The sequence below is a fragment of the Cebus imitator genome, unplaced genomic scaffold (assembly GCF_001604975.1).
Source record: "Cebus imitator isolate Cc_AM_T3 unplaced genomic scaffold, Cebus_imitator-1.0 Scaffold12, whole genome shotgun sequence".
Classification (NCBI taxonomy): domain Eukaryota; kingdom Metazoa; phylum Chordata; class Mammalia; order Primates; family Cebidae; genus Cebus; species Cebus imitator.
Genome location: NW_016107327.1, coordinates 7,566,560 through 7,590,017, shown reverse-complemented (window position 1 = coordinate 7,590,017; position 23,458 = coordinate 7,566,560). Strand labels below are relative to the sequence as shown.

The following is a 23,458-nucleotide window of genomic DNA, read 5'->3' as shown; positions in this document are numbered from 1 at the left end:
GAGCAGTCACCACCAGTTAGTCCCAAACCTGTAGTAGAAAAGACAACCTCTGGCATGTCTAAAAAATCTGTAGAATCTGTAAAACTTGCACAGTTGGAGGAGAATGAAAAATATCCCTCAGTATATATGGAGGCAGAAGCAACAGCTCTGCTCTCAGACACATCTTTGAAAGGTCAGCCTGAGGTACCTGCAGAACCCCTGGAAGCAGAGGGCACTATCAAAATAGGCTCTGAAAAATCTCTGCACTTTGAAGTGGCGATCACTTCAATAGTCTCTGACAATACTGGGCAGGAGGAGTCCGGGGAAAACTCTGCACCCCAGGAGATGGAAGGCAAACCTGTGCTCTCTGGGGAAGCTGCAGAAGCAGTGCACTCAGGTACATCTGTAAAATCATCTAGTGGCCCCTTCCCTTCTGCTCCAGAAGGTCTTACTGCACCAGAAATCGAACCAGAAGGGGAACCAACAGCTGAATAAGGTTTGATGAAGCCAGGTAAGAAAATCAGATATTTACATTACAAATTGCATTTCAGGTAGCCATCTATGTAGGCTCCCTGCAGATTGGTCAGTCTTTATTTTCGGATTTTTTTTTTAAATGTCAAAGCTGTGTAAAGGCTTTGTTGTATCTAAAATTCTAGTACTATGAGACGAGTGATTTTAAAGTGATGTTCCCAAAGCCTGGCCTCAAAGTTTGGTCATCTAGCACTTTTATGTTATTCTTTTGGGTATATTATGTTGTCAGCATCATAACCTCTTGTCAGGTACAAAATATATTCATGTGATCTAAATATGCTGATTGCAAAAAAACTGTAATTAGGGGGTGCTGGTTTGAAATTTTCCTCTTGTGAATGTAAAGCTATAGCAGTGCATTTACATAGGCTGTGGCATTTTAAAAAGTGAAAAAGTGGCGGCGTGTTTGCTTTCGCACTGAGTCAGGAGACCTCTTTAACCAGGTTTGGGGTGCTGGACCATGCGTTTGTTTTCTGCCTGGGGGATTCCTGCAGCTGAGAGAGCAGCTTCATAGCTAGATGGAGAGGGGAAAGGTCAGGGGAGCAGGGAGGTATTAGAAGCACAAAGGATACCCCGGCACTTGAACAGCAATTGATGCATTTCACATAATTGGCTTCCTTTGATCAGTTCCCTCTCCCTGGCAAGTGCCAAAAATCAAGCTGTTTTCTTGGCCACTGAACTATCACCATGTTTTCCTGTGATATAGACATGATGTGACTTTCATCTCTAATTATGGCATTTGGTCTGCTCACCCTCCTGCCTTATGGATAATTGCAGGGGCCCTTCTCTTTTTAGGGATAGAAGGGACATGCATGAGCCAATGTTTTTTCTTTTTGCAAAAACTCTTAACCAAGCCAGAAGGATTCAAAAAGTGTTGGCAAAGCAGGTGTTTAGAAAAGATCACATTTTGTCTGGCAGTGTGACAGGGATTCTGCACAGCTGAAAAGGCAGAGGACAGTGCTGGGAGTGGAGTGTGTGGAACTGGTGCTATATTTGTGGCTTAAGCAGTACTTCCAGACCAAGTCACTGTTTTCAAATGCTTAACTGTTTCTAAAGTATAATAGAGTTGTCCACAATACTAACTAAAGGGATAGTAACCAAAAAATTCAGATTATCAAAACCTCTCTCCTTGTGAAACAACTGAAGATCTGGCTTTTACACTTGCATTATGGATAGATGGCACTCCTAGACCTCTTTCTCTCAACCCAAAGAACCCCTGTGGGACCAACCAGCCTTTCACTGCCACCTAGCACCTATGATTTCAAGTCTTGCCTAAAAGTGGTGCTCTCTGGGGTTCTGAGTCCTAGATTATGTGATTTTGTATGTGTGGTAACAAATTAATGGGAGATAATGGTGGCTGTGATAGGGCCAGAGATATTTTGATTATGTGGTGAAGATGATACCTAGTGCTAACTTCTTTAGGAAAGAAAACACTATGCAGATGCATTAACACTTCCTTTAATAGCTTAACACACTCTACACTCAGTTGACTTTTGGGTAAAGCTAAAGGTTGTGTTGACGGTCCAGTTTCCTTTACAAGGATCCTATAGAAGCCATGTCTAAAGTTGAAGAAGTAGCTAGAAATAGCAACTTAGAATGGGTTTGCTTTTTCAGCCACAACTGTAGCGTCCCTCCCACTTGCCACCACAACAACTGTTCTCGTTTTCCCTACTGTAGAGAATCTCTTTCACATTGCCAAACAAAATTATGCAGCCCTCTCTATAGCATGTTTTGTGGTACATATCACTACAGCTGTTTTAATATGTAAAAGAGACTTACAAAGACATTACTATGCATAGTGCCTGATAGACCAAAACTTTAATTTCTGCAAAATTTTTTTTGTAGCAATGGCAGCAAGCGAACCAGAACAGCCACCACCATATTCCAACATGTGGACCCTTTATTGTCTAACTGATAAGAATCAACAAAGTCACTCATCACCGCCACCTGCACCTGGGCCTTTCCCCCAAGCAACCCTCTACATATCTAATCCTAAGGATCCGCAGTTTCTGCAGCATCCACCAACAGTCACTTCTCCAATTTATGTGATGGACGACACAAAGAAGATCAGTGCCCCACCTTTTATCTTAGTAGGCTCAAATGTTCAGAAAGCACAGGAATGGGAACCTCTTCCTGGTCATGCTGTTGTTTCGCGGTCAGGTGTCTTGAAGAGATATGCTGCAGTGCAAGTGCCCATTGCTGTTTCTGCAGATGGGAAATTCCAGAAACATACTCTAAGTCCCCACAATGCTAATCCTCCAAGTGGACAAGATGTCCCCAAGCCAAAAAGCCCTGTTTTTCTTTCTGTTGCTTTCCCAGTAGAAGATGTAGCTAAAAAAAGTTCAGGATCTGGTGACAAATGTGCTCCCTTTGGAAGTTACGGTATTGCTGGGGAGATAACTGTGGCTACTGCTCACAAAGTTCGCAAAGCAGACAGTGAAAACTGGTAGGTACACTTTCCTACCGTAACATCTAGGTAGGAAAAAAAAACATGTTTTGACCTGGAGATTTAGATAGCTAAAAACAATTTAAGATAATATGTAATAAATTGGGGTATACTCTTAATTTCCTGGGGTTACTGTCTAACTAACTTCCTAACCACCAGTTACTAATAAATGCACAGCAGATGCACAGTACCACAATGACTTGCACCAAGGATTTGATGCCCATTAAACTAATGAACTCAGTCGCCTTTGAATACCTAGTCCATTGTCTAACACAGTGGTAGATGCGAAAAGGGGATGGATTTTTAAAACAGGATGATTTAGTTGGCATGTTTAGGGGGGAGCTGGAAAAAACTGAAGAGCAAGGTAGGTAAGAGAGAAGTCTTGATTGATTATGTAACAGAGCACTTAATTCATGTGGTAAGAGACAGTAGATGGACAGGTGAGAAGCAGAGTAAAGAGCTAAGTAACAGCTGAGATTAACTGTGGATGAGACTGCTTGATCACTCACAAGTCATTTTTAAGTTTTTCATTTATACTTAATGCCAAGTCCTATGCTAGCTCTCCTCCCCTATGTGTGGACAGTAGAGTAAGCAAAACATGGAACCTACATCTTAATGGGGGAGACAGTCAGAAAAGTATATTACAACATGTATTATGGAGAAAACAAGGTACTGACACAGGCCTGCCTTTAAGTGTCACTATTAGATAGGGTGTTCAGGCTCAGATACAAACTGACACCCAAGCAGGAGAAGGAGCCAGCTTTGCAGGGTACGTCCAGGTTGTGTCCTAGGGCAGGAAAGAACACGGGGGTTCCAGGGACAGCAAAGCAGGCCACGGTGAGACTGGCTGGGAGGGGATGGGGAGATTGCATAAGATGAAGATTTTGATTGAATGTTCAATGGGAAGCCAGCACAAGTGTTTTAAGCAGAAGAATGACTGATAAAATCAGATTCCTGTTTTTATTAGATCCCTCAGATTGCTATGTAGAAAAAGATTAGCTAGCAGTAAGGGGAAGGTCAACAGAGGAAGTGGGGGAGATGAGTTGAAAGTACAGAAGTGTTATATACCCCTTAGTTACTTAATTTGTGGGAATTTTAAGTTGAACATCTGAGAGATGGACAAAAGCTACATTTCATTCATTAGCAGGCTCAAGGACCAGTTACTATATTTAAGGAAAGACAAACTATCTGAGGGCTACGTGCATGCTTATTTAAACTCTTTATGGACTTCTAGTGGAATTGCCAAAATGACTGTTTTCAGCATGAAATTGCTAGGATATTGTAGTGCAAAAGCCCATAGGTAACTAGTTAAGCTTAGTAACAGGAGGGTAGACCTTGCATTTCTCATCTTCTACTCATTTCACATGTTCAGTTGCATGTTTAACTTTAAACAATTTGCATTATTCCTCACAGATCCAGCAATGACGCTGTTTGAAGGGTCAACATTCAGGGAGGAGTCTGCCACCAAGTGTATCAATAAACTTCATGCAAGCATACAATTTTGTATTGCTTATTTTTGTAATTTACGAGGGCTACAAGCAACCAACCAAACACAAAAGTTCATCTTTTCAGACCTATAAAGCAGTATCATTTTCCAATTTCTATGTATATATACGTTTAAACCATTCCCGCGCTAACAGATCTAGTAATGAATTTTCTAGCCAGGCATTTCCACTTCTGCATTTGGGATTCACACCGAATTAATATGGTAGTGACCAAGTTTAACTGAATGCTAAATACCTACTTACCACTATGTACGCCAGGCACTAGTTATCTCCTTGGCTCTTGGAGCTATGGTACCACAAGGACTTCTTTCTTTGAAAGGACACTTCTAACATATTAAGTGGCAATTTAGTATATTTAAAAGAAACCACAATTTGGGGGAACATTCTAAAGGCTTTATTTAGCATCAGGTAGATTATTTCATTATAACATTTGTTAACTTCAAGACAGCAATTAAAATCATGTACTGGCAGCTATCTAAGGCCCCTGGGAGCAATATCTCAGTCTGGGGTTTGGGTGGATAAATACTGTAAGATTTAAGATTAATGTACCCCAATTAATGGGGCAAAGCTACTATACAGTAGGTCTCCACACACATTTTAAGTACACAGGTACCTTGCAAACTTGAAATGCACAAGACCTCCTTTTATATAGTTTGATACTTACATGAGTGCAACTTAATTTCTCTAGTGGCATTTGCCACTGGAAATGGAAGCATTTAACAAGGTTTATCATTATGTAATGGTGATTAAAATCTGTATTTCTAGGGCATTTTTGTGAATTGCTAGATTTTATACATAGTTCAAATGTAAAATTAAACATTTTAATGATACTGATTGCAGAAAACTGTAAAAGTAAATTCAGAGCTAAGTAAACGAAATACTTTTCCAGTTTAATTCTTTAGAATTATTTTCAAATCAGAAATACCTGTTCTGAATATTCAGGCATCTTTTTTTCTTGGAAGATGGAAGGAATAAAATTGGGAGGATTAGTATGAATAAAAGCCATCTTAATCAATGGAGTCTTCACAAAATGACATAACCTCTACATTTGAGCACATAAACATTGTCTAGGAGGAGAGTTCTAAATATGTCAAAGGTTACATCTAAAACATTCAAGCATGACAGCATAAAAATATTCAAAATAACTTGATTTGGGATTACTATATAGTTCCATAAAGCTAAAGTTACATTTAGGTATAAACCTTCAGTAAATATGGCAACAGCAAACATAAAAAGCATATTCCCCAGCAGTTTTCTTTTACTTCTATATAAAATAGTATTCCAAATAAGTACATTTTGTAGCAAAATTATGCATTTTTCCTAAGACTTTCATCACCATTATCACCTTATACCCTACTTTTGTTGGGTGAAATGCAGTTATGAGTGTTTTTTTCTTTTTAAAGATAAGTAGAAACCAAGGGAAAAAATTTAAAAACATAGGTTTAAGACTTATTTATAGATTAGCCAAACACCCTGACTTGTATCCATTTTAATAAATGTCAGGCAAATTGAAGTAGTTTCTGTCCCAGTAGCTGCCAGAGTAAATCCAGTCCTGTGCTCCATTATAGGGATTAGGACCTTGATGGAACCACCTGTTAAAAGAAAAAGGCCAAGACTTACAGGAGAAATGATTCAAAATCACAGGCTGTTTCTTCACTAGCTTGCAGTATTTTTCTATTGCAGCAGTTCATTCTGTGAGTGAGAGATTTTCAAAGAGATGCTGAAGTGATACTGTTTTTCTGCTTAGGGAACAGGTCTGCAGAATAATAATCCAGAAGAGGTAATGATACCATGCAAAAGGGATATGGATTTCCCACTGGCATCTAAGCTACTTGACAGAAACAGGGTCTTCTAATAGGGTGGTTCGAACACGTATTTGTCTAACTGGTTTATCCTCTAGGCTGGATCTTATTTTCCACAACAAGACATTCTTTTAAGCAGTTAGGAGTAAATTAGGATAAGGAAATTAAAATTTACAGCATACCCACAGCAGTATATAAGGCACCTGGATGCCCTTCAGATTCTTAAAGCTCCATTTCACACAGGAGAAGCTGAATGTCTAAGCAGTTAAATAACTTGCCCAACCTAGTCACTGCTGGCAAATTTAGGTTTAATGTTAAAGACCATGATTTTTCTAATATACCATGCTACACATAATCCAAAAGACATGAATAGACATTTCTGAAAAGAAGACATCCAAATAGCCAAAAGGATATGAGAAGATGTTCAACATCACTAATTATGAGGGAAACGTGAATAAAAACTACAAGATACCATCTTATACCAGTTAGAATGGCTATTATTAAAAAGAAAAAATAACATGCTGGCGAGGATGCAGAAAAAAGCAAGCTCATATACCGGTGGTGAGAATATAAATTAGAACAGCCACTATGGAAAGCAGTATGGAGATTTCTTAAAAAAACTTAACTGCTTTATGATCTGGCATTCCCACTACAGGGTATTCCAGGGAAAGGAATTCAATGTATCAAAGGGATACCTGCATCTCCATGTTTCTGACAGCATGATTCACAGTAACAAAGATAGGGAATCTACCTATGTCCATCAATGATGGATGAATGAATGGATAAAAGTCAGTGGAAATAACTTTTTTTTTCAGGCCTGGAACAAGTCAGCAGGGTCTGTGTTAGGTAGGCCCTTGCTCTGGGGTCACAGTGTCTGGCAACCCTGCCTCGTCTGCACACAGCAGCCTCACACCCCGACTCAGGCACGCACCTCGTCTTCCAGTCCTCTTCTGACTTGGACCTGTTTTTGCGGGCTGCTCTTTGTTTTTCCTCAAGTCGTTTTTTTTCTTCACTAGCTTGATCTAAAATATCATCAATACAAAGCATTAACGCTTTACGCAGAGGATGCCAGTCACAGTATTAAGCACAATAACTTTACAAGAGAACCATCTACATGTATCGGCATCGTTTCCCTTTTATTAAAACATAAATACCGGAGTCAAAAATGAAGCAAAAAATGTAACAGCTACCTGGGCTAGTAAGAGGCAGAGCTGGTATCACAGATGCAGCATCTCTGACCACCTATGCTCTTAACAACCTTGCCTTTGCCAAGAACAACCTGCTTATTCTTAAGGCCAAAAGAACTGTGTTAAAATCCATCAGTGAAAAACTGGGTGTAAAAACTAAATAAATGTGCAATTATTCTAAATTCTTAGTGAGACCTCACAGAGCTCCTTCCGATTCCATTCTTAAGAAATTTAACGGTAGCTCACACCTGTAATCTCAACACTTTGGGAGGCCAAGGTGGGTGGATCACCTGTGGTGAGGAGTTCAAGACCAGCCTGGCCAACATGGAGAAACCCCATCTCTACTAAGAATACAGAAGTTAGCCAGGCATGGTGGTGCCTGTAATCCCAGCTACTTGGGAGGCTGAGGCAAGAGAATCGCTTGAACCCAGGAGGCGGAGGTTGCAGTGAGCTCAGTTCACACCACTGCACTCCAGCCTGGGCGACAAGCAAGTCTGTCTACCACCGCCTCCCCCCACCAAAAAAAAGAAATTTAAGCAGTTTTCCAAAATGCTGTTGCTCACTTTTTCTCCACTGTTGCACTATGACATGTTGGATGTGATGATTCTGTATCATAAGAAGCTGCCTGGTGCAGGCATTCTTGGCCTGCAGACACCAGTAGTCCCTCCCAAGAAGTAACAACCAAAGTCTTCAGACTTTGCTACATGTTTCCTTAGGGAGAAAATGCCCCCTTTTTGAGAACCACTGAGTTGGAAGAAATTTAACAGTATAAGATAAAAATGGGCTGGGTGGGGTGGCTCACACCTGTAATCCCAGCACGTTTCGAGGCTGACATGGGTGGATCACCTGAGGTCAGGAGGTCCAAAACTAGCCTGGCCAGCATGGTGAAACTCCATTTCTACTAAAAATACAAAAATTAGCTGGGCGTGGTGGCATGCGCCTGTAGTCCCAGTTACTCAGGAGGCTGAGGCATGAGAATAGCTTAAACCTAGGAGGCGGAGGCTGCAGTGAGCTAAGATTTCACCACTGCACTCCAGCCTGGGAGACAGAGTGAGAGACTCTATTAAAAAAAAAATTTAAAATTTTTAAATGTTGTAATTGATACCCCATTTACCCTGATGTAATATTACACATTGTATGCCAGTTAACAAAATATCCCACATACTCCGCAAGTATATACACCTACTTATACCCACACACAAAAACATGAAAGTTATAATTAACCAAGGGGAGGCCACACTCTCCTCTGAGGCTGATAAGGTGCTACATAAATTCTGAAGTAGACAGTGACATAATTAGTCAGAATATGCCTCTGGCCATCTCCAGTATATTAAATTCTCAGGGGAGTATTACCGAAATAATATGAGCTAATAAGGTCTGCTCAGATTTCCAAATTTAAAAGTTACTGAATTTAAACTGAACGTTAATTCAAACCATCTCTAAGACAGACTAAAAATGCTAGTACTCCAATGATGCTAACAATCACCAAGAATAAAACAAAGCATCAACCCCCAAGAAATGAGTCTTCACTGGCTGCTTCAGCGGATGCTAGTTACCTATCTCTCCATTTTCCATGGCTCTGATGTCAGGTCGTAACCTGCAGTCTGTCTTGGGAATCATACTCTCCATGTCTTTGTCTACTTCGTTCAAAACCATTGCAAAACTAGTAAAATTATACATCTGAAAAGAAGGAAAAGGATACAATTAACATATGCCAAGGCATCATGCAAAATGAAAAGCCCTGAAAGTAGAGGAGGGTTGACTTGACAATGACCCACTCCCTTTCGTGGAACAATGGTCAGCCTTTCTCAGATCACACATAATCTAAATGTTTTCACCAAAATATGCACCATCTGTGGATATCTGTCTCAAAAACGTCTCAAAGCAGGCTTTGCAGAATAAATATCCTCTATCATGATCAACTTGAAATAGAACTCTTAAGCAAAAAACATTCTTTTATCTTCATTAAAATCATCCTTGCTGGCTCTGGAGGGCTAGTACTGACTAGGTTGCACCAGCTTATATTTAACAAGGACCAGTTTTACTGCTAAGTAACTATTAAGCCCCAGTGAAGTCCTACCCCACACATCCTCCTGGCCAGATGCCAGAGGGATGGACAGCATGATGCACTTACGATGCACTGAGCTCAGGCAAGAAGGGAGCACCCGAGAGCCCGTGGGGGCTCAGGATGCCAGCCTGCCTGTCTCCATGCTGCCTGGGCTGGCCCCGCACGTGCCAGGAAAGAGCATCACAATGCTGAACACAGACGGTGAGGCCACAGCCAGCAAGCCCAGTCTCACCTGGGCAGAGTTGGGAGGTCGTGGGGCTATTCGCCACAGGAGAACGCTTCCAGGGATAATGAATACACTTTCAGAATCTGGCATTGGCATTTCATCCGACTCCTCAGAAGTGCTCATCTAGAAAAACCAACCAATGAACATAATTTAAGTGAAAGGTTTTAAGAGACAGTCTTGCACCACATAATGACATTTCAGTCCACAACAGACTGTAAACATGATGGCAGTCCCGTAAGGTTACAGCAGAGCATGTAGAGAAATCTGCTATATGGCATTCGGTATTGGCATTGCAGATCAGGTAGGAGAAATGACTGATATTCAGTAACCGTGTTGGACCTTTTGGCTTTCCACATGAAAATATAGATTAGAATACATACACCATCTAAGTTTGTGTTGGTACGTTGTATGAGGCTCGCACAATGATGAAATGATTTCTCAGAACGTTATCTCTATCCTTAGGAAAATATATATACACTTAGAAATTGTAAACCATTGTTTATTGCACAACACTAGAATGTAAACTACATGAGGGCAGGGACACTATGAGCTTCTAATTCTTATAACCTTTTTTTTTTTTCTTTTCCTTTTTTTCCTCAGTCCTCAGGGAAAGTAGCAATTCTTATATCCTTTTAACACAGTGTGGAAAGCCAATGAATACCTGCTGAATGCCCCAGTGGGCGCTAAGAGCCTCCTGAGCTTCAAGGGCTGCGCCATTTAGTGTTACCTGCATTGAGGTCATTACCATCATCACTCTTCCCTATAATGTTTTATGTTTTTAAGGCTTGTTTCCTTTTTAAAGACAAAAATAATTCATTTGAGTATTTATTTTTATTTATTATTTTTGAGATAGGATCTTGCTCTGTTGCCCAAGCTGGAGTGCAGGTGCAATCACAGCTTACTGTAACCTCAAACTCCTGGGTTCAAGCAATCTTCCTGCCTCAATCTCCCAAGTAGCTGGGACTACAGGTGTGTGCCACCACACCCTGCTAATTTTTTTTTTAATGTTTTTACAGAAATCAGGGTCTTGCTATGCTGCCCAGGTTGGTCTTGAACTCCTGGCCTCAAGCAATGCTCTCACCTCAGCCTCCCAAAGCATCATTTGAGTATTTACTGAGGAACTTCTGGAGGCCTCGCACTGGGGTGCTAGAGTCACTACTTGACTGTCGTGGAGTTCACACACCAGAGAGGAACAATCTGAGAACAACGAAAGGTTATGCTCTTGGGAAAGTCAACTAAATTTATCAATGGCACAAAACCAGGCGGGATCCCTAGTGCACCTGATGAAAAGAAAATTTACATAGATGTTAGGCTACATGGGAATTCCTCAGGCTCCCCTCCCCGCAGCCCCAGCTATGCTAGCGCTCTGTGTCTGCAGTCTTTATGCAACAATCCCTCGAGGAGATGTCCTGACTGCTGTTTTAAACATACGAATTAAGGCTCTGGAAGGGTAATATATATAACATAAATATAACAATTTGTAAGTGTATATCTATTTCCCTAAGGACAGGGACACGTTCTGAGAAATCATTAGGAGGTTTCATCATTGTGCAAACCCCAGCATCACACAGTGAACAAATCTAGAACTACTGGCTGAGACAAGTTCAGTGAATATACAGTTTACAAAATAGCACAGAGTTGACAACACTAATGATACAAACTTCCGCAGCGTCTGTGTTCAGGGACATCAGAAATCCATGACAGGTAGCTGCACACAGGAATGAGAGACCAGAAAAGCAGTGGATGTGTGAGAATACCTGCTCTCTCCAAGGGGAAAAACCACTTTTTCACAGACTGACTGGGAACTTAGGGGATATACGGAATGTTCCCTGGAATTTCGCCAATGTTCTTGGCCGCCCCACTCTGTAAAGAGAGTTGGAAGATGATCTGTTGGGGAGATCATCTTTGTCAAGGTGCCTCCTATTAGCAGGAGCTGCAGCTGAGGAGTTTGTGCTGGAGGTCCCAGAATCCCGGACTTGCCCTTCTAAGCCACGTCAGTTTCCTCCTGGCTGTGGAGCACAGCCCGTGCCCGGTTCTTATGGGCGGGAACATGGGATGTAAGGAGGGAAGCAGAACTGTGCACACACAGCTGAAGGGAAACAAAGAAGGAAACTGCCCCAGCCACAGGAGAGCAGAATGCTCCGGCCGTTTAATAAACCACTTTTCACTTTGGGCGCAAGGTTAACTCCGTCTACAAGGAAAGTCACTCATAAATACACCTTCCACTTTGAGGGATCTTAGGGCTTCCTGAACTTTCACATGCATAAGAAACGCTGAAGAGCCCCAGAGACTGGTCTTCAGTAGGTCTGAGGGGCAGCCGGGCAGCCTGCATTTCTAATGAGCTCGCAGAAGATGCTCAAGATGCCTGTCTGAGGAAGTACTTTCGGCAGAAATGACTATATCAGTCTTTACTATGAGCAGACACTGTTCTGAGTCCATTATGCTTGTTAATTCATTTAACAGGTAGGTGCTATTATAATGCCCATGTTACAAATGAAGGCACTGAGGCAGAGGGATGAGAAATCTGGGCTTCTACTGCTCATTAGTGGTGGGGCTAAGATACTAACCCAGAGTTTGCACTCAGAACCATTATCTTGGTTGCTGGAATGGAATCCAACCTCAAACAATTATTTCCTGTCCAAAGAGGTGCAGTCCTCTTTAGCTCTGAGCATTTACACCTGGAGGGAAGGGGCAGGCGTTTGCTGACCACTGAAGCCCGCCTGGGACCATGCAACAAGAAGCCGCGTGCCTCCCCTGTTGGGATCTAACTGCCCCACAAAGAAGAAAGTTTAGTAAGAAGAAGACAGCAGCCCAGGGATGACTCCTTTAACTATGACAGTCTTAACTTCAGTAATTTCATGATAAGGAAGAAGGCAACAAAACTGATGATAAACATGAAAATGTCAGAGAGAATTTTGGAGGAATTTTTTTTTTTTTTTTGAGAGAGTTTCGCTCTTGTTGCTCAGGCTGGAGTGTAATGGCACAATCTCAGCTCACTGCAACCACTGCCTCTCAGGTTCAAACAATTCTCCTGCATCAGCCTCCCGAATAGCTGGGATTACAGGCACGCACCACCACACTCGGCTAATTTTTGTATTTTTAGTAGAGACAGGATTTCACCATGTTGGTCAGGCTGGTCTCAAACTCTTGACTTCAGGGGATCCAAGTGCCTTGGCCTCCCAAAGTGCTGGGATTACCGGCGTGAGCCACTGCACCTGGCCAGGAAATTTTAAATCTTCAAACAATTTCAACCTTCAGTGCACATAAACAGGAGGAAAAGAAAACTTGTTTCGTTAAGATGAACTCCAACATTCCAAGCTATGTGAATTAAAGCAAAGCCCCACATATAATTGCTCCACAGTTACAAAACTGGTACATGTCCATATCCTATACAAGGCTATGTCGATATCTGTTAAAGCAAATTTCTGATCATTAAAAAGATAAAAAGAGAAAAGTGACATGGATTAGCAGCAAGGAAGAAGAAAGTCAAACTGTGTTCCTGGAACAGGCTAACTCCAGAAGGATTAGTACACAGTGAAGAGTCCAGTTATTCCTTCGATACCACCTTACAGGATGTTCACCTGTTTGCTGTTCTTCTTCTCTTCTGTATTTTTCTTATCATTCTTTTTGTAAGCATCAAACGTGGCAGGGTCAACACTGTACAAACATTCAGTCCACTTCCCATAGAGGGCACAGAGCTTCTTTTTGCTGTCAAGAAAAATGGATGTTTAGTTAACAAACCAGTGTTTGTTTTTTTAAAGCTGACTGGTATTCCCAGGTGGACTCCCATCCAAGTCCCAACCAGGCCTGACCCTGCTTAGCTTCTAAAAGCAGATGAGATCAGGCATGTTCAGGGTGGCATGGCCATAAGCTGTTTTGCTATAATTAAAGATTACTATAAAGGTGTGTACAAATCAGATTTTCTATTATTATTATTTTTTGAGACAAGGTCTCACTCTGTCACTCAGGCTGGAGTGTAGTGGTGTAATCATGGCTCACTGTAGCCTCAACCTCTTGGGCTCAAGGGTTTCTCCCACCTTAGCCTCCAGAGTAACTGGGTCCACAGGCCATGTACCACCACGCCTACCTAATTAAAAAATTTTTTTTTGTAGAGATGGGGTCTCACTATGTTATCCAGGCTGGTCTTGAACTGGCTGCAAGCAATCCTCCCCACCCAGCCTCCCAATGCTGGGAATACAGGTGTGAGCCACTGTGCCCAACCAAATCATGTTCTTTAACAAAATATACTTGTAGAAGAAAGATTTTTCAACGTATTAGAATGCTTGTTTCCTAGGTTATAGCAATGTTTGTTTGTTTGTTCATTTGCTTTTTCTTTGAGACGGAGTCTCGCTGTCACTCAGGCTGGAGTGCAGTGGTGCAATCTCAGCTCACCGCAACCTCTGCCTCCCAGGTCTAAGCGATTCTCCTGCCTCAGTCTCTGGAGTAGCCAGGATTACAGGTTCCCACCACCCCCCCTCAGCTAATTTTTTTGTATTTTCAGTAGAGACGGGGTTTCACTATACTGGCCAGGCTGGTCTCAAACTCCTGACCTCGTGATCCACCCGCCTCGGCCTCCCAAAGTGTTGGGATTACAGGCCTGAGCCACCATGCCCGGCCAACAATGTATTTCAATACTGACATTTTATCTAGTGAACAAAATGTATACTATTCAACATTTAAAATGGAAATTTTACCTTTTATCTTGAATGTAGCCTTCAACTTTGTGTAATTCCTTACCAAAAAGGCCACATGGCTTGAAATTCAACACACATTTGTCCCCAGTCCTATAAAGAAAATAGTAAGTCCAGATTATCATTTATTACCAATGCAGCAGTAGAGAAAAATAACTGTAATAACTTTTCTAGCAGCAGCTACTGTTTACGGATTTTCTCTGTGCCAGGCTCCATACTAAGGTGATAATGATTAATCCTCGATTGGTAATGTTCCCACCATAACGAAAAGAGATGTGAGGTGCAGAAAGAATTCGTGACTTGCCTAAGGTAACAAAGTAGAATGGGTGCCCAGCTCCTTCTAGTAACTTCTATGCCCCGTCTCCCTTGCCCCCACTAAACAAAGGAAGCAAAATAAGCTGAGATTGGAATTAAGGTTCACAGTCTTCCTTTATCAGAGACGTTAATGAACCCTCTTTATTAAATAAAGGGCTTCTAGTCATTTAAGAGTTAGTTCTGTTGCCTGATTGTCAAATTTTCATCAGCCTGTTCTAGAGCTTTTCTTTAAAAACAAACAAAACAAAAAAACTGAAGTCCACTAAAACTGCTTGATGAAAGTAAAGGAATGGATGAAGTACCCCAAGGTGCCTTACTTGTGGTTTATGATTTCCACATTGCCGTACTGTTCGATCCAGAGTTTACCCACAATAATATTATGCACACAGCAGGTGGGATTTGTCCACGTATATGCCTCATTGTGTCTAAAAAAACAAAACCAATCCCAAAAAAGTAAGTGAGAGGTATCACTTTGTTTAAAAAGTGAACTTGCTCCAAATGCTACTACTCAGGATAACAAACTAGGCTGCTCAAGATAACCAAGTCCTCAGAGTTTCAAAACTCTACTGATGTTAACTCACAGTCAAATTGAGATCATCTGCCCATTGTTTCTTAAAAGGAAGTAACAGCTTAAGAAAAAATTACATACTTCCACCAAACTCCAAATAAACTACGTACATAATCATTGTAAGCATTCAAAACTGTCATAAAACATTTTAAAAAAGCTAGAGACAGAAAATAAAAAGTCTATTTAGCACTTTCTAGAGAAAGTATCCTCCAGCTCACCAAAGGAAAAAATGCATCTATGTGAATAAACTCTGATTTTATAATCCTATATACCCAGAGGAATAGAAATCACTCTACCATAAAGACACATGCACGTGAGTGTTCACTGCAGCACTTATTCACAATAGCAAAAACATGGAATCAACCTGAATGCCCACCAATGACAGATTGGATAAAGAAAATATGGCACATGTACACCATGGAATACTATGTAGTCATAAAAAAGAACGAGATTCATGTCTTTTCCGGGAATATGGAGGAGCTGGAGGCCATTGTCCTTAGCAACCTAACACAGGAACAGAAAATCAAATGCCACATGTTCTCAGCTCCTCTCAAGTGAGAGCTGAATGATGTGAACTAACAGACACAAAGAAGGGATGAACAGACACTGGGGCCTGCTTCAGGGAAGAGGTTGAGAGGAAGGAGAGGATCAGAAAAACTAGTGGGTACTAGGCTTAGTACCTGGGTGATGAAATAATCTGTACAACAAACCCTCATGACAACAGTTGAGGGATAGAACAAACCCGTACATGTACCCCCAAACCTAAAATAAAAGTTAAAAAAAGAAAAAGTTTTATTATTCGTTGTTTTTTTTTAGACGGAGTTTCGCTCTTTGTTACCAAGGCTGGAGTGCAATGGCGCGATCTCGGCTCACCGCAACCTCCGCCTCCTGGGTTCAGGCAATTCTCCTGCCTCAGCCTCCTGAGCAGCTGGGACTACAGGCACGCGCCACCACGCCCAGCTAATTTTTTGTATTTTTAGTAGAGACGGGGTTTCACCGTGTTGACCAGGATGGTCTCGATCTCTTGACCTCGTGATCCACCTGCCTCAGCCTCCCAAAGCGCTAGAGTCTCACTTTGTCACCCAGGCTGGAGAGCAGTGATGCGATTTTGGCTCACTGCAACATCTGCCTCCCAGGTTCAAGTGATTCTCATGCCTCAGCCTCCCGAGTAGCTGGGCCTATAGGCACACACCACCACGCCCAGCTAATTTTTGTATTTTTAGTAGAGTCAGGGTTTCGCTATGTTGGCCAGGCTGATCTCAAACTCCTCAGGTGATCCACTTGCTTTGGCCTCCTAAAGTGCTGGGATTACAGGCATGAGCCACTGCTATACCTTTGTATTTTCCTTAGATATGTGTTTTTAAATTTACATAAAATTCATTTTTGTTGGTATTCAGGTCTACATTTGTACAGATCTTTGTAACCACCACCAACACAATCAGAATCCTAAACAACTCCTCCACCCCCAAAGACTTCGCTTATGCTTCTTCTGTAGTCCGATCTTTCTCTACTCTTTTTTTTTTTTCTTTTTTTCTTTTCTCCACTCTTAATCCCTGGATCTCCAACTCGTTCCTGATCCCCAGCAACTGATCTGTTCTCCATTGCAATAGTTTTTCCTTTTCCAGACATCATATAAACGTAGATTACCTTTTGAGATTGCATCTTCAATCTGTGTAAGGCACCTGAAACTCATGTGTTGCTTTACATATCAATAATTCATTCTTCTTTGTGCTGAGTAGGATTCCGCTGTATGGATGTGCCACAGCGGCCATTCACCCACTGAAGGGCATGCGAGCTGTTTTCAGTTTTTGGTGATGATGAATAATACTACTATAAACATTTGTATATAGGTTTTGGGATGAATGTAAGCGTCCATTTCTCTAAGGTAAATATCTAGGAGTAGGTTTGCTGAGTCATGTGGTAAATAGTTAACTATATAAAAAACTGCCAAATTGTTCTCTGGGCTGGCTCTACCATTTTACATTACAACACCGACAATATACAGGTTGAGCATTCCAAATTCAAAAACTGGAAATCTGAAATTCTCCAGAATCTGAAACTTTTTAAGCATTGACATGACACTCAAAGGAAATGCTCAATGGAGCATTTCAGATTTTGGAATTTTGGATTTGAGATGCTAAACTGGTAGGTATACTGCAAATACTCCAAAATCTGAAAATATCCAAAATCCAAAATGCTTCTGGTATATTTTAGAAAAGGGATACTCAATCTGTATGAGATTTCTAGTTGTTCCACATCCTTGACAGCACTTGGTATTGTTAATTTTTACAATGATTTTGATTTTGGACATTGTAATAGGTATATGGATAACTCATTGTCATTTTAATTTTGTAGTTATCTAATAACTGATGCTGTTGAACATCTTTTTTTAAAATTTTATTTATTTTTTTAGAGATGAGGTCTTACTCTACCATTTAGGATGGAGTGCAGTGGTGGATCACAGCTCACTGCAGCCTTGAACTCCTCGGCTCAAGTGATCCTCCTGCCTTACCCTCCCAAGTAGCTATGACTACAGGCATGTGCCCCCATGCCTGGCTAAATTTATTTTTTAAAAGACAGAGTCTATGTTGCCCAGGCTGGTCTTGAACTCCTGGCCTCAAGCAATCCTCCTGCCTCAGCCTCCTAAGTAACTGCAATCAGCTGGCAGCATTTTTTCGTGTGCTTATTAGCGCTATATATATACGGCCATATTTATATATATAATATATATATATACACACACACACATGTGCTTATTTGCCATATATATAGGTTTTTTTTTGAAAGGACTGTTCGAATTTTTTGCTCAGTTTTTTCAGTGAGGTTTTGTTTAATTCTTGCTGATTTTTGCAAATTTTTAAATATATCTGTTCAATTTTTGCCCAATTATTTAATGAGGGGTTGGTTTTTTTTGTTGTTGTTGTTCCAGAGACAGGGTCTCAGCTCTGTTGCCCAGGCTGGAGTATGGTGGCACAATCGTGGCTCATTGCAGCCTCGAACTCCTGGGCTTAAGTGATCCTCCCACCTCAGCCTCTCAAGTAACTGGGATTATAGGCACGTGTCACCACACTTCGCTATTTTTAAAATGTTTTAGTAGAAACAAGGTCTCACTATGTTGCCCAGGCTGGTCTCAAACTCCTGGGCTCAAGTGATCCTCCCACCTCAGCCTCCCAAAGTGCTGAGATTATAGGCATGAGTCACCACACCCGGCCTTATCATTTCTTATTGAGTTTTAAGCATTCTTTATATAGTCTGGCTACAAGTCCTTTTATGGCTATATGATTTGCACATAATTTTTACTATTTTATAGCTTATGTTTTCATTCTCTGAGCAGAATCTTTCAAAGAATATGTTTTTTATTTTAATAAAATGCAATTTATTAATTTTTGTCTTTCATGGGTTGTAATTTTGGTATCATATTCCTAAGAGTTCTTTGCCTAATCTAAAGTTGTAAGATTTTCTCCTATGTTTTCTTCCAAAAGCCTTAGTTTTACATTTTATTTTAGTCTATGATCTATTTTGAGCTGATTTTTGTAGAAGGTGTGAGGTCTAGTTTGAGGTTCATTTTTTAACATACAGCCATCCACTGTCTCCATAATACAGATGGTTGTCTGTGGAAGGGACTATTCTTCTTAGCTGTATTGCCTTTGCACCTTAGTAAAAATCAAGGGACCACATTTCTGCATGTCAATTTCTGGATTCTCTTCCCTGCTGCATTAATCTATGCAGTCTTTACTCTGGCCACAACCACACTGTCTTGATTACAACAGCTTTAGAGTTAAGTCTTAAAACTGGGTAGTGGGAGTCCATCAATTCTGTTCCTTTTCAAAATTATTTTGGCTGTTCTATGTCATTTGCCTTTTCATACAAACTTAGAATCAACTTCTCTGTATCTATTAAAAATCATCTAAGGATTTTGATTTGGATTGTGGTTCACACAGATTGCTTATAGATCAGTGAGGGGAGAGCCAACATCTTAACTATAACTGAGGCTTCAAAATATATCGAGGCACATTACTCAGGTAATCTGGATTACTTTCAACAGTATCTTGAGGTTTTCAACATACACATCCTGTAAATATATTGACATATGCATTCTACCATTGAGCCTATCCCAGTTATTGTATTTCTATTACTATACTTTCAGTACTAAAATTTCCAAAAATACCATTTTATTTATTTTTTTGCTAGAATGTCTTTCTGCTCCTTTGAGAGTGTCCACCTTTCTCTTGTGGAGCTACTTTACACCTCAGATACAAATGACAGTATCTGGATCAGCTTTGGGTTGGAGTAATGTTGACTGCCTTTTCTATTTTAGTTTCTTGAGATCTTCCTGTTTCTTGGTATGCTAAATGATTCTGGGCTGTATTCCGGACACCTGAATATTATGAAACTGTGTCCTCTTAACCTCTTCTGGAGAATGCTGATTGTTAAAAATTTTGTTTTAGTAGGCAATTAACAGAGTTTCAGGTCAGAAGTCCTGACCCCTCCTCCTGTGGGCTTTGATTCGAGTGTCAGTTTCATTCTCAAAGCCTCTGTAGTGCTGCTCAGGCTCACCTCTCAATAGCCATCCAGGGACCTGGATCTCAGGCCACCCAGTATTTCAGATCCCGAGGCCCTTGTGTACCCTTTTGGGTCATTTCAATGCATATATGTAGGGATGAGCTTAGGAACTCACACGCAGCTTTAGGGGATCCCTTTCTTGAGCTCCCTCCTCTTTGTGGTTTCCCCAATACTCTTAGACACCAGGGGGCCCTTCCTCCCCCCTCTGTCTGGCAAGCTGGGGTTTGAGCCTCTCTGCTCTGTCCTGTATCTTCCACAACTAGGTCTTCCTCTGGGGCAAAGAAGTAAAAGAAAAGAAAGAAAAACTAGTAACAGAAAAACAAGTACTGGGATTATAGGAAAAGAAAAGAAAAATAAAACAGAAATACAAGTGCTGGGATTACAGGGATTCTCTCACACTCTTGGGACCCCAGACGTTCCTTTATTCAGTTCCTCTGGCCAAAGAGAAGGACTCTGTCTGAGTTTGAGGCACATGTGTGATTGCCGCAGCCACCATTGCTGCAGGAGTGTCGCTACAAACCCTAGGGCTTGCTTTGGGGCAAGGCTGTGAGATAAAAATAAAACAGGATTTCCCCTAGTCTCTTACTTCCTGCAAGGGTATCTTTCTAGGTCCTTTAATTAGAAAGAGAGAGTTACTCTTAGAACTTTTTCTGTCTGCCTCCAATGCCCACTTCTGCAATTTGCTGCTCTGATTCTAAGCCAGGAGATTTGAGAGAAATATATAAAACCAGTAAACTCACTGCCCTATGGGTCTTCAGGTTTTAACTGCTCTCTCCAGTCTGCCTGCTACTATTTATGTTTCAGAGTCCTCGGGTTGTTGCTTTAAGTATTCTGTCCGGGGTTTCTAGCTGTAATCAGTGTTAAACAGATAGGGTATTATATGCTGATTCTATCCTAACTGGAATTAATTGTGGATTTAAAGCTCATCTTGCAGAAGAAGAGAACTTCTAATTTATCTAACGCCTAACATGCACCACAATTGCCATTTCATTATTTCTCAAAGTGAATTCATTTTGAAAGATCTTTAAACAAAACATTGGCACAAGGATATAAAAAAGCATGTTTCATAAGAACTATCATGAAGGAATTAATTGCATCAATCTTAAAATAGATCCAAACACCAGAGTCAAACATCAAGTTAAACTATTTACACATACCCAGATTAATCAGCAATGGCTACTGCCACGTTTCTCAAATTCTTTTACATAGAGGTAGATAGTTTGCACTGTATGAAAGCCATTTCTTTTTCTCCAGCTTTTGAACAATAAGGTCAGCTGAGTGTGCATGTCTACAGTTACAGGTAGGTATATATAAAAAGGGTTTAATGGCTTGATTAGAACTCACTCAAGGAGCTCCAAGGTGATGGTTCCTTTGGGTTCCGCTTCTACACTCTTCCCCCAGAATTTCAGTTTGGGATAGATTGAGCCATGAAAGATGAAGTCATTGTTTAATCCTTCAGCATGAAACGCACTGATTGGTGGGTGATGGCTGACTTGTTCTGAGATAAGTCTAAATCCAAGGTCATCTCTTAAGATTAAAAAAAAAAAAAAAGCAACATTATAATTAACTCTATCATTAAACATGTACATAATTACCCTTTCAAGTAAACAATTCGTGTGTGTGTGTGTGTTTTGAGATGGAGTCTCGCTCTGTGCTCAGGGTGGAGTGCAGTGGTTCGATCTCCGCTCACTGCAACCTCTGCCTCCCGGGTTCAAGTGATTGTCCTGCCTCAGTCTCCTGAGTAGCTGGGACTACAGGTGCCCGTCACCATGCCCACTAATTTTTGTATTTTTAGTAGAGACAGGGTTTCACCATGCTTGTCAGGCTGTCTTGAACTCCTGACCTTGTGATCCACCTGCCTTGGACTCCCAAAGTGCTGGGATTACAAGTGTGAGCCATCGCATCTGGCCAACAATTCTTTATTCTCATTGCAATGAAAGACTTTAACCTATGAGGAATTATACAAATGCAACCCAAACCACCAAATCCAATGTTGTAATGCTAGCTACTTGAACAAATTAAAATAAAGAACAGCCACATGAATTTGAATGACTTACATGAAAAAAAAATTATGTAAATTTAAAACACATAATTCCTGTTACATTAAAATAGAGAAATCTACTGTGTCCACTTTCAAACATCTAGGCAACAAATGAGATCAAAACTTGTGCGGAGAAGAGGAACACACAGAAAAACTAAAGCCAAATAAAATCCCTTAATCAGGTATAAACAAGACACAGGCTAGCTCAAGCAAACAGACCTGTACTTATAGATGTAGTCATTGGATTATGCAAACAATATATACTTATGCTAATAGATTTTATTAATATTTTTTGTAAAGAGGTGTTTTTATAAGAGGGTCTCACTGTTGCCAGGCTGGAGTGCAGTGGCTAATCACGGGTGCAATCCCACTACTGACCAGCCCCGGAGTTCTGAGCTGTTCCATTTGCGACCTCCCTCTCCTGGGAGGTCACCATACTCATGCCAAACTTAGTGTGGACACCTGACCCAGCAGAGTGCACTACAGCCCAGAGCTCCTGGGCTCAAGAGATCCTGCTGCCTCGGCCTCTCAAGTAGCTGGGATTACAGGCGTGTGCCACCATACGCAGCTAATATATTTTAAATGATTATTTTTAAAAACTCGATCATATCTTATGATCTACATAAGGAGAAAAGGAGGGTGATTAATCCCACGTAATCAGGAACACCGAAATCCTTGCAATTATTTCTTATAATGGTATCTTTTATGCATGTTTCAATATTTTTTGACAGTCTCTAAAATAATAAGTATCCTAGAAACAAACATCAAAATGGTTAACTTGCTCCAGTTATATATAATTGTTATTGGCCATGACCAATATGTATGTATTTCTCCTCTTCATCTGCAAGGTTATATAAAGCATGCGAGTGAAAGGCCTCACCGCACTAATTCATAAGTCTCTCCCAGCAGTGGGTTGAAAGGCTTTCCAGTCCGTTCCCACTGAGAAGCAACAGCAGACACAGCAAACGCAGCTACACACTGTGGGACAGAGCATGAGAACAAGTCAAAAATAGCTGAACTCGCTCTGCATTCTTTTAGGAACTAAAATTTTGCCGAAGACAGTAATTTACAAATTATTTTGAGGAGTTTAATTACTTTGGAGTTTTAATATGGCTCTAGCAGTGGAACATGGAAACTTGGATATTCAGAATGAAAATCACTTTGAGTCACTTCCTATAGTGTTATTCCCAACCATGGTTTTCATCACACTCTAACAGAGCTTCAAATCCTCTCAAGGACTCTTAAAAAACCCTCAAGTCCAAACTTACATTTAATTCATTTAATATTTTTTATAAGTAAAAAATTTCTCCAGGATTGGGGAGAGAGATATAAAACTCCACACCTTAATTGGTGTTAAGTCCAATGAGGTTGGAAAATGCTGATTTATAGAAATGAAAGAACAGAAAGCCTCAGTTTAGAATGTTCTTGCTTTGTTGAAGAAGAACAATGCGCATACTATACTCGGCCTCTACCCAGTCCATCCATGTACAACACAAACATCTTCTATCTAAAAAATTTAAAAGTGCAATTCCTTGCTGT

At 40.8% G+C, this 23,458-nt stretch overlaps 2 protein-coding genes across 11 annotated transcripts in view; one reads left to right on the top strand and one right to left on the bottom strand.

The window, feature by feature from the left end:
• CABYR (calcium binding tyrosine phosphorylation regulated) overlaps positions 1-4,452 on the top strand; it is a 25,505-nt gene extending 21,053 nt beyond the window's left edge. For 2 of the 4 annotated variants that reach the window (XM_037727972.1, XM_017498525.2), the window contains one exon: positions 2,353-3,983. In XM_037727972.1, coding sequence (XP_037583900.1) covers positions 2,353-2,957 — 605 coding nt within the window. In that variant the 3' untranslated portion in view covers positions 2,958-3,983. Of the gene's footprint in view, positions 1-2,352; positions 3,984-4,366 lie in introns of those variants that run through there. The other 2 variants (XM_017498513.2, XM_017498517.2) reach the window with 2 other exon arrangements.
• Positions 4,453-4,836: 384 nt separating this feature from the next.
• Positions 4,837-23,458, bottom strand: part of OSBPL1A (oxysterol binding protein like 1A) — a 244,758-nt gene continuing 226,136 nt past the window's right edge. For all 7 annotated transcript variants that reach the window (XM_017498470.1, XM_017498487.1, XM_037727959.1 and 4 more), the window contains 9 exons: positions 22,800-22,897; positions 21,223-21,405; positions 15,065-15,172; positions 14,436-14,525; positions 13,323-13,449; positions 9,748-9,864; positions 9,004-9,127; positions 7,192-7,282; positions 4,837-6,050 (listed from right to left, as the gene is read on the bottom strand). In XM_017498470.1, the coding sequence (XP_017353959.1) occupies positions 5,948-6,050; positions 7,192-7,282; positions 9,004-9,127; positions 9,748-9,864; positions 13,323-13,449; positions 14,436-14,525; positions 15,065-15,172; positions 21,223-21,405; positions 22,800-22,897 (1,041 nt within the window). In that variant the 3' untranslated portion in view covers positions 4,837-5,947. The remainder of the gene's footprint in view (positions 6,051-7,191; positions 7,283-9,003; positions 9,128-9,747; positions 9,865-13,322; positions 13,450-14,435; positions 14,526-15,064; positions 15,173-21,222; positions 21,406-22,799; positions 22,898-23,458) is intronic.